We start from the raw sequence: 11870 nt of genomic DNA, 5'->3' as shown, positions 1-11870 counted from the left end.
TAATCAACAGCTAAGTACCTTGTTTTTTTTTAATGTTTGTAGCGTTTGTTAGTGTTTGTTAGTGTTATTTGCTTTCATTTGTAGTAATTAGTGTGATTGAACAAGACAGTTAAGGGTCTTGGAAATGAAAGAGAATCCCTCCTTCGTTGTCGTAATACCATGATTAGTAATATAATTGTGATAATTAAACATAATAACATATTAAAACTTAACATTATGAGAATACTCATACAAAGAAGAGGTTCATCTCTCACAAACAGGCGTGAGTCGAGATGAGTATTCTTAATTCATGTGGGAAACAACCCACTCAGAAAATATATATATATATAACAATGGTGATTTCCAAACGATGGTTATCTCCGCAGTTAATGATTTCTCTATAGCACCTGCATGCCGTATAGTCGGTGACCACCAAATTGGAGCATCACTTGATGGCAGACATTGCCTATTGATCATGGCAGACCTTGTCCAGGCCAACTCGGCAATTCTGAGTGGTGAAGGAAGAAGCAATGGGTGTTTCGGGACAGGCAGTGGTGGCTGCGCTCAGCAACAAGCTCAAGCTTGCGTATCTGAACATCGTTGACACACCTCCCGGATGCGGTGCAAGCTTTCCGATGGAGGTTGTATCGTCTGCCTTTGAGGGAAAACGACTTCTTGAGTACGATCACCTTGTAAATATATACATCTCTTGAGCAGGAGATGCAGCAGATACATGCCCTTTCACTTACAAAAGCCTTAACGCCACAGCAATGGCAAGAAGCCGAATCTGTGTCAAAGACGAAAAACACTAAGTGGCAACTGGCTGCGCCACCTCGCGCATGCATTTTTTGCCTACCACTTGCTCAACTGCCAGTTTTGGGTCATCTCTCTCCCTTGAGTCTCCCTCGGTGCCGCCTCTTCAGCCGCCATGCAACACTCATCAACTTTGTGGCACTCATTCTCTCTCATCCATCTCTCTCAGCCAACTATTACCTTTAGCACACACTACGCATGCAAATCGCTTTTTCTTTTCCCCTCGTTAGGTACACACAAACACACACTCCTACAACCTGCGAACCATGTGCCGACGTTGCTCTTGCCGACGTAATATCCCCAACATACACCTCAGACCACTTGACACACTCAATGGCCATGTAACTCAGCTACCTCTCCCTCCCTCGCCAACAGTCAGCCCCTGCATGCCAATTAACCACCCATTCCCTCACCTTTTGTGGCGTTTCCTCTTTCGTAGAGTATGTAGCCACAAGTTTAGTCCCCCTTTGCTTGCGGCACCCACACCACTACTCCAATCAATTTGGTGGCTACTGTGTTGCACGCAGGACTACCACAACCACCGCCTTTTCTCTCTCTTTCCCTTTTGTTTCACTATCACCTTCCAACCAGAAATAGAATCTCTCTCGTACGTCCCAAGGAAGCTCAATGTGCACCCACGTGAGAGATGGCGCCTGACATCCTGACCAGGATGCTTGCAGGCATGGGAAGACACCTAGCATCGCCCGCCATGTCCAACAGAGCACCTATCTGTAGAGCCTCCTTCTGCAGCCTCTTCTCAGGCCTTGACAAAGCCGCTGTGGTTGAAAACGATGAAGCCCACCTCAATATTCAATATCACAAGCCCGTTGCCCTCATCACTCGCGCATCCCGTGGACTTGATCTTGAGTTTGGCCGGTACATCCTCTTCATCTTGTAAGCTACAGCAGCTTGCCAGCTCACTATAATCGGCATCGTACTCCTTGGTGGAGGCCACAAGCTGCAACCTCTCATGCAGATCACTTGTCTCCACTAGCTCCCTGTCGATGGCTACCCCATCCTTTGCTTCGAGTGACCTCGCCATGGCCAACAACCAGCCCTATTTGCACGCACCATCAGTCCCCCTCTCTCTCTCTTTCTATCTCTCCCCCTCCCAGTCACGTGACTATCTACAGAGGCGAATATTGACGAAGCTCTTCAGCGAAATCTGTAATACTTTCTCTGCTGATGGCCACTACCGAGCATTCTCGGGCATTAGTGAATCTGATGACGATTTCAATTGACGATAATAATCTTTTAGTTTTAGGGATTTAATTTAAATTTTTTACTTCACTTCATTGCATTTTATGCCCAGACATTGTATTAAATCCACAAGGATTGTATCAAATGATCCCATGGCCTTTTGAAGATGAATAATATAACATCTTATTTCATTTCGCTATCTCTCTTTCCCTCCCACTCAGACTTCGTACAGCTGCGGCCATTAAGGAAGCTCTTCAAGGACCATAGGAAATACTTTCTCCGCATGCCATGCATCCACGGGAACTGACGACGAAGACGATGATTTTAGTCTAACATTGTTAGACTTTTTGTTTTAGTTTTTCAGCTTACTTCATTTTCTTTTAACACCTAAGCATTGGATTCGATCATTAAGGATTGTATCAGTTTGGTCTCGTAGGCTTTTTGAAAACGAGTGATAACATTTCATTTCATTTCGCCTTCGCTCTTTCCCCTCCCAGCACCGCTACTTATAGCGGCAAACATTGATGAAGTTCTTTAGTAATCACTCTAATACTTTAGACATTTTATTTATGTACCCAAGCACTGGTTTAGATCCACAAGGATTGTATCAACTCGCATCACAAGTAATTTTACCTTTTGACGACATGTAATGTACCCTTTCATCTCACCTTGCTCGATCTCCCTTTCTCCCTCTTCCTGCTCTCCCCGTACCACTACTGCAGAATTAATGGACATTGAAGACACTCTTTTAGTGACTGATGTACTACTTCCTGCGACAACGCCCATTGTCGAGCATTCTCAGGCATTGACCATGATGATGATCCTTTTAGTCTGATGTTTTTAAACTCTTAGTTTTTACATCTTTCACTTTACTTCATTTTAATTTTGTATCCATATATTGGATTACATCCATCCGCATTCAGTCCGTTTTAATCTCATCATTCTAAGTGTTTAATTTCTACTCTCACACAGTCAAACATCTCCCTCTGTGAATGTCCCTCCTCGTGTTACCCCACTCTAGCATAAACAACCTGAGGACTCTCATAACTCTAATAAGTGGTCTCACTCACTAAATAGACAATGCACGTGGCTTTATATCTCATAGTATACTGGACAATGACATATGTGATGTAGATTTATCTTTGTCTCTATACCCTAGCCTCTACTCGTATATCCCCCCCCCCTCAAATTACATTGACGATATTATGCCCCATCGACGATTACAATGTGACTAGATGATAATGAATGCACAAATTCGACTAGAAGCATAATGAGGGATATTGACAAATGGTACAAATTTGCGGTGGGTAACAACACTAATTCGGGTAGAAAGTATTTGGAACACAACTACGAAATGATATGTTGGAGACGACCAGAATCAAGCTTCATAAAGTGATCATAAGACCTAGGTTTACATAAATCTAATATCTTCAATGGATGCCATCACACTATTTGCAGAGATTTTATTTTACTGCTAATCTGTGGATTTTTATGGCATGATTTGCATGATCTTTTTTCGGTACGTAGCACAATATTTTAAATCCTTTGCGATACCTAGCAATGTTGTTAGCATTTTATTTTCAATTGGTTAATGTTTTAATTAGCACAAGCTGGTACAAAATATTCTATGCTCATACTACTACTGCCAGCTTGCTCGGTGACCCCTTTTCGCAACTTCATCTATTGCGACACAGCTATATAGCATGCTCTTTTTGCGATTCCTTCTGTCAACCACGGTTGTCAGATGTCCTGCATTCTTCATTCGGGACTTAAAATTTGTAGGACTTACCAAATTGTGAAGATTTTATGGGTTTCTCTCCTCTTCGAATGGCTCATCATTTAATGTACAGTAGCACTTCTCAACCCCCATACCTTTATTCGGTTTACCGTAATTTACAGGAAATTAAAATTATCTGTCTTGCTTGACTTCAATCAAATGATTTTTTTTTCATAATCTTCATTTGTTTTTGTTACATTTCTCTAACTCATTTAAGGATTCACATGCAAAAACTGATGCAGACCATAATGCGAAGACGTCAGATAAGTAATCTTTTAACTTTATTTTTCAAATTCATTCTTACGGCTTTCGCACTCATCTTCTCACTATATTTTATCGAGTTTTATGATACCTCCTACTCTGTTATCGATCCAATATCTATCCTCACCTAAACCTTACTACCTCTTGCTTGATTATATTAACTTTGTCATACAAGATTTTTCCAAGCTCCTAGTTATGTTTACTGATACCATTCCAAGAGACAACACAACTTTCTCGACACGCATAATCAAGTAGCCACTCTGGATCCTACTGGTATGTACCTCGACTACGTTACTCCTCTTTTTCTCTGCATATTAAGGTGAATACTCAAACACTGCGAAGATTATGCCCTCTAATTGAATTCAAAGAAATTTTTGTGAGATAATTGTGTTGAGATGCTTTGTCAATAAGCTATGCAGCTACTCATGCGACCTAAGGTGCTCTGGGATACTGCACAACCATTTGTAAATCCTTTGGTGATATACTACACTGTGATGCCGAAAATGTAGTAAATATACTTATTTTTTTCTCCTTTATGTCTTGTCTAGTCCATTGGTCACAAGCACACATATTCGCCGGTTTAGGTAGTGTGTAAATGCTCATCCTAGTGCAGATTCGCCGATTTAGGCAGCACATTGATAAATTGTAGATTCATGATTTTTAAACTTATACAAAATGCAGATCCGCCGATTTAGGCAACATTAGTGCAGATTTGTCGATTTAGGCAGCACGTCTTATTGGTGTAGATTCGCCGATTTAGGCAACACCAATCACAAAATCATGCTGCAGTGGCTGGCCACCACTGCAACTGGTATGATTTTGTTACTCGGGTACATAATGAAAGTGATTTTGGATTTGGATATTTAGATTTTGGATTTGAAACGGATATATGTTGGCAGATATTTGGACTTGAATTTTTGTGGGTTGTCGCGATAGCATTTATGGAATTGGATTGAGATTGATGCGAATTGATTATGATGAGTGTGACCAATGATATCCTGATTCATCAGGGTATGACATATACTGCTTATTCTAGTGGTATGGGACACTAGAATAGGTAGTATGTGGATGACGGCAGGCATAAACTAATGTTGTTTTGTTTCATAAATTTTTCTTTTATTATGTGATGTTTTGACACAACATACTAATCACTGTTTTTGACAAGTATTATTTGCAGATTTTATCTTCGCAATTGAGGACATTTGCTTTCCAACGGAGAGGTATGTTATGGAATTGATATTTTATTATTGTTGCAGCTGACAGGTGGAAAAGACTGGGACCAAGCTAGGACTATGCGAATGAAAGTATATACATTGTACATTTTATTATTCAAGTGCTCTTTTATGAGCTTTGGCCATTTATGACCGGCCGACCAGTTTGTACTCAATTTGACCATTCAAGAAATCCATAAATGAAATACGTGCAAGAGGGAAATAGTTACTCTTGCACGGGGGGAGATTGCACCCAGTGTCTGTGTTACTCTTCTCATCTCTCCTCTCTTCTCTCTCACCGTGCCAGGCGTAGCACACCTCTCTAGGATGTGCGCTTGCACTCTCTCTCTCTCTCTCTCTCTCTCTCTCTCTCTCTCTCTCTCTCTCTCTCTCTCTCTCCCTCTTTGTCCTAGGGCAGACAGGCTTCCGGTTGTAGCAAAAAGTCTCTTCATAATCTATGCCTTTTTGTTGTGCATAACCCTTTGCAACAAGTTGAGCCTTATGGCGATCGATCTCACCATCCGGCTTGCGTTTCAACTTGTAAACCCACTTCGTACCCATGGCCTTTTTGCCAGAAGGCAAATCACATAAAGTCCATGTGTCGTTTTCTATAAGTGCATCATATTCTGATTGCATGGTAGCCATCCAATTTTCTGAAATTTTGTGCTTCATCAAAAGACAGAGGTTCCTCAACATCATGTAAGCTAGACACAGCCAAAGCATAAAAATCTGATGCATAAGATGCATGGCGAGAGCTTGAACGAGTACGACTAGACAAAGGTGTATCCAATTTACTGTCACGCAAAGTGTGCACGAGCCATTTTGGCATACCTCTAGCCTGCTCATTTTCAGCCCTTTTCTCATCAAGTACATCATGTACATCTGCATCAGTAATAGGCTGATCTATAACATTTTCTAAAACCCCCATAGGCTGTACATTTTCCTCATTGGAATTTACATTCAAAATTCCACAACTAAACAGAGGCAACAAAGTATCATAAATGTCTTGTGAGCTTACATTACTGTCTCTAGTACATAACAGCAAGGGCTGAATAGAATCTTCCACAAACACTACATCCTGTGAAACCAGAATACCTTTTGTTTGCGGATGATACAACCTGTAACTTTTGCTTTCAGCACTATAACCAACAAAAATACATTTGATAGCCTTATCATCCAATTTCCTGCACTGTGTTTGTGGCACCAAAGCATATGCCAAACAACCAAAAACACGCATGTGCTCAATAGAAGGCTTTCTATCATGCCATGCTTCATATGGAGTAATAGACTGCAAAGCTTTCGTAGGACACCTGTTTAGTACATAAGTGGCACACATGATGGCCTCAAGTCAGAAAGAATGCGGCAAAGCTTGACTTTTGACCATACATTGTGTCATTTCCGTAAGTGACCTGTTTTTCCTCTCAGCAATACCGTTTTGTTGAGGTGTATAAGGCACTGTACATTGGTGTTTTATCCCACGACTAGCCAGAAATGCATTAAATTCATGAGACATATACTCCCCCCTCGATCGGAACGGAGGGTGCCCATTGTACATTTCGATACATTTCCAGCCATAGCCAGAAATTGTTTGAAGCACATAAAAACTTCGGACTTCACTTTAAGCGGAAATACCCATGCATGCCTGGAGTAATCATCAATGAAAGTCACGAAGGACAGGTAATTGCCCAAGGACGGAGTTTGCATGGGCCCACAAACATCACTATGCACAAGCTGCAACCTGCATGTGGCCCTAACTGAACCATCCTTTGGAAACTTAGATCGTTGCATTTTACCCAAAATACAGCCTTCACAAACATGTTTAATAGGTGCTTCAAGAGGCGGCAAAGAAGCAACCATATCAGATTTTTGCAAATGCAACAAACTTGCAAAATTCAGATGACCAAAATGTGCATGCCAAAGTTTTGCATCTGAAATAGCCCTTGAATCTGCAACTGCATTTGCAAATTTTTTTCCACATTTGTCATACAAAGTGAGCTTATACAGCCTATGGCACAAAAGGCCAGATGCAACAATTTCATCACCAAAACTGAGATCATAAACTATACATCTGTCTTCCACAAATTTGACTACAAGTCCAAGTCTAGCAAGTGCGGATACAGACAAAAGATTCTTCTTGATCCCAGGTACATAAAGTGCATCAACAAGTGTAAAAGAAATGTCGTTAGCAGCAGTAAGAACAATCTTTCCAACTCCCTGAACCGGATAAGAGGCATTGTTGGCACAAGTGACTGAATTCCCATGAGGGACAGACTCGAGAGAGGTGAACAATTCACGATGTGAGGTAATGTGCTTTGTAGCACCACTGTCGAAATACCACACATGTGAATCTGCAGCAAGTGACAAGCATGCATCATGGATAGCAGGATTGTAAGTGCACTCTACACTAAAAGCGCGTTCTGCATCAACATCAGCATCACAGTCTCCTTTCACAGAAGACTCAACAATGGCTGCATTTATAGTGGAACCACCCTCTTTCTTCTTAGCCTGTTTGGCTTTCAACTTAGGATGCTGCTTGATGTGATCATTTGCCTTACAATAATGGCAACGCATCTTCTTTTTGCCCTTATCACCAAAGTTTCCAGACGAATTGCTGCGAGCAGAACTATAGGAACATATTTTTTTGCCACTCGTAGCAGAACCATGAGAAGTGGTTGCATTGCTGTTACCACCCTTTCTTTGAGAAGCAATAAAAGCCTGTTCAACTGCACGCTGCTTAGTCCTGTTTTTTTCGGAAAGTGACTCTTGCAACAGCAATGTGCATAATGCATCAAACTTGACAACTTCAGGATTTCCTTGGGTCATAAGTCCCCAAGTACTAGTAAAAGTCTGGTAAGAATCTAGTAAGGCATTACGAATAGTCTGCACAAGGGAACTGTCTGAAATGACTTCACCTGCAGAAATAAGTTGCTCATTGATATCCTTGACACCAGCAAGAAAAGTGTCCATATCATCTTCCTCATGCATAATCTTCGACTCCAGCTCTTTACACAGCAAAGCAATTTTAGCCTCATTGCGGCTTGCATAAAGACCAGCCAAAATATCCTAAGCCTGTTTTGGAGATTTTGTTGAACAAATGTGAGGAACAATGGTACGCTTCACAGACAACGCAATCAATGCATGAGCCCACGCGTCCTTTACATCCCAATGAGCTTGTTCTGCAGTAGGCAAAACAACTATAATAGTAGAAATCCTTGTAGCAAGACTTGCAACATCCTCAACATCGCGTGCATCCTCAAAACTAGGATGTACATCAATGCCCTGCACAATATTCCAGACGCCCTTTGACACAAGAACATGTTGCATCATGTAAGCCCACATAGGGTAATTGTTCCCATCCAACCTGTCCTCAGCGGCAAACATCTTGAACACATCTGTGTTGTTGTCAGCCATGGTAAATGCTGCACCTGATGTGAACACTGCCCAAAAATAGGGGAAACAAAGCGGGAACAACACGCGCTATATAGCACAAACCGCAGAAGACTGTAAGGATCTGTTATGCAAACGCTCAAAACTTGCCAAAGCTCACTGTAAACGTCGCGAAAGCTCACTGTAATCGGAGAAAGTGAGCAGGCGTGTGCTGGAGCAGCTGGCGACTAAGCCCGGGAGGACGTAACCTGCTCTGATACCAATTGTTGGAATTAGGGTTGCAGAGAAACGCACACAACTTGGAGAAGACGAAGGAAGCTCAAGGCACACAATAGAGAGTGTGTTACTTAGTGTGCAATGGAAAGATAGATAGCCCTAGAGTGATGGGCATAGATACAATGCACTGGGGGGAAAAACCTCCTAAAGAGGGAAAAAATGCCCCGGCGGTCCTAGTGTGTTCACACACATCACTACCACATGTATATGGTAACAAATAGTTTCACTTGTTCTGCTTTATAGGTGGTATGCAAGGTAATATACCTAGTAGTTTGAAGAGATGGAAATAATTAAAAGTTTCAAAGTGTCAAAGTTCTAGGGATTGAAAGCATCTCGGATTGATTCAATCCTATGAGTCTAATACCTTTACATGAACGAATTTGCAACACAATGGACTCATAGATGGGCTAGAATCATCCTCCTGCTTTCTTGAGGGGAGAGGAGGTTCAATTTATTTCGGATGCTGTTGTACACCAGTTATATGTCTATTGATGTGTCGCATTTTGAGGCCTTTTATGCATGTAGCCGTTCCGGTTATTGACTTTGCAGTGATCCAAGCTATTGCAATGGAGATTACTATAAAAAAAATGGACAGTTAAGTCCTCAAAGGGACTGCCTTTTCACTGAAATGCACTTACATTGTTTGGTCTAGAGTGTTTGAACTAAATCAAACACACTCCAAAAAATGGATAGTGAATAAGCGGCTCGGATCCACTGCCACCCAACCTTGACGAAATTTCAAACACCAATAAGGAGTGTTATAAAGGGAAGTGTTATAAAGTTGAAAAGTTTATAGATTAGGGATATCCATAATACCCTTGAAACACATGACGTACTAGGTTTCTATTCAGTGAGCTCTGTGAGGTACTCTTTTGATCCACATATGAGGGTTTTAAAGGCTTTCTTTAGCCCATGGATCAACATTTGTACATAGCACTTTTATGGATTTTTATGGAAAAGCTCAATAAGATGAGTTCAGGTACAATCAAAACCCGCTTCTAACAAAGTTTCAAATCCACGGGAAAGAAAGCTATATTTGTTAGGTCCTAGCTATATGGTCACAAAAAGGCTACCTCTTGGGTTGGTCCAAAGGCTGATTTTAAGACAGTAATCTCACCCTACTTGAAGAGCAACAAAACACAATGCTTAGTTAAAACCATAAAAATAATTAGAAATGTGTACGCAATGCACACAAAAATTCAAGCACCTACATTTCATTAATCTACTTTGTCATACCTATGCACTTATCGGTAATCTTGGTTGTACTCCACCTAATCATACTCTTAAGCGAGATATGAGGGGTGTAAAGTTGTAAAAAGTGGACGAATCTAAAGAAGAATGAGAGTGGTACATGTGGATGTGGATCTGGGTAAAGCCATATCAAGTTATGAAATGAAAGGTGACATAACAAGTCACGAGTGTCATGAAGGCTGCTGAATTTAAGAGGGCAAGAGAGTTTTATGGGGACTCTGGAGTATGTTAAAATCAATGCCTACAATCAGATGTCATTTTTGTTGTGTTTTATATAAAATCATATTGTCCATTATATACACATAATCATAAAATTCAAATATATTACAAAGGGTCCCACTTAAACAACAAGAAACGTGCACATTGACATTGTAAAACAAAATTCAATGGAAAAGAAATCAAATAAAAACAACAAAATAAAGGACCAAAGAACATTTAATTGAGTGCATAAGAAAAGGTAAGTCTACAATAATAAAAAATAATAATATAATTTAATGAAATAGATCTTTATGAGGCCTTTAAGTGAAAGCACTTTTTCACAAATAAAAATATATTTAAAAAATCATTGAGTCAATACTTCACGTCAAGATTCAATAAGATCAAACTCCAATGAATGCACTCTTTAATATCTTGTTCTTTAAAGCCTTTTTGCGAAAGCAAAACTCATTTAATATAGTAAATTCAAAAGGATTGTAACATTTAATGGCCTAGTAACTTCTGTGTAGCGAAAAATAGCATGAACATAGTGTGCATTTCATTAGAATAGATTCCTAATGAGAATAACAAGAGTGCTTGGGTGGAGAGAGCATCAAAAAGTATAACACCTTGTTAGATAGCATGAACAATACTTCAAAAGAGCGAGAAATTAAGCTATTGACAACAGTTGACGACTGGATTTACATGGAGCCAGTCCCCTCTCCAAAAGGCTTTGTATTATGGTTTCTCCCATCAAGAGAGACATTTTACAATACAATCCTTTGTGTTCCTTCAATACTAGCTAGTGCAATGAAGATGGAAGCTTCAAGCACTAATCAAAACACTTATCAAACACAACATCAATTCCCTCATCATCTCAGACCCAAGACCTCACACACCTTCGAAGATAGTGAGAGCTAGCGGGGTATGAGAGTAGATTGAGAGGAAGAAGGAGTAGCCTTACAAGAAAGATGTACATCTCCTCACATAATCACTCATATTAGAATAGCTTCGCTTAGTAACTAGCATGGTAGAGGAGATGAGCATGCATTGAAGTTTGGCTCTTGGTTGGATTTGCATCACCAAGCCAAGAGGTGCTGGTGTAGGCCCTTCACAAGCTTGGAGTAGGTGATAAGCTTTCCATTAAAGCTTGAGAAGGAGAAAGAGAGTCTTCTTACTCCACACATGGACTAGTGTGAGTGTGTATGCAATAATGCCTTGAGAAAATCAGCCCCCTCTCTCTCTTGGTCGACCCTCTTGCTATTTGCTCATGCTCACACCCTAGTGGACCTCTCCAGGCTTAGCCAATAGAATTTCAAGAGGAGCCCCCTTTCCCCTTTTGTGAGAGATTTAGGTAATTAATTAATGCAACTAAACTGTCATTGACCCCTTTGTCTCCTGTGGCCGATAGGAATCAGGCAAGCCATTGGGCTGCTGAATGCTCATTGGACCCCTTGGGAGACTATCCAATAGTCTTCTAGAGAGCTTAATTCCTATTGGTTCTTTTATTAAGTGTTTTT

The 11870-nt window shown here is 40.6% G+C and overlaps 2 protein-coding genes across 2 annotated transcripts; one reads left to right on the top strand and one right to left on the bottom strand.

Annotated features, from left to right (window-relative positions):
• Window positions 1-509: 509 nt before the first annotated feature.
• Window positions 510-978, top strand: LOC147426776 (uncharacterized). The gene is made up of 2 exons (XM_086498240.1): window positions 510-620; window positions 697-978. Exons 1-2 carry the CDS (start codon window positions 510-512, stop codon window positions 976-978), a joined length of 393 nt encoding a protein of 130 aa, XP_086354366.1.
• Window positions 979-1008: 30 nt separating this feature from the next.
• On the bottom strand, window positions 1009-2391 carry LOC147426775 (uncharacterized). Its single transcript, XM_086498894.1, has one exon. The coding sequence runs from the start codon at window positions 1832-1834 to the stop codon at window positions 1550-1552; it is 285 nt and encodes a 94-aa protein (XP_086355020.1). The 5' UTR covers window positions 1835-2391; the 3' UTR covers window positions 1009-1549.
• Window positions 2392-11870: the final 9479 nt, after the last annotated feature.

The sequence above is a fragment of the Adiantum capillus-veneris genome, chromosome 24 (assembly GCF_014529385.1).
Source record: "Adiantum capillus-veneris isolate H3 chromosome 24, ASM1452938v2, whole genome shotgun sequence".
Classification (NCBI taxonomy): domain Eukaryota; kingdom Viridiplantae; phylum Streptophyta; class Polypodiopsida; order Polypodiales; family Pteridaceae; genus Adiantum; species Adiantum capillus-veneris.
The sequence above is the reverse complement of the archived record's forward strand: the minus strand, read 5'-3'. Positions and strand labels throughout refer to the sequence as shown.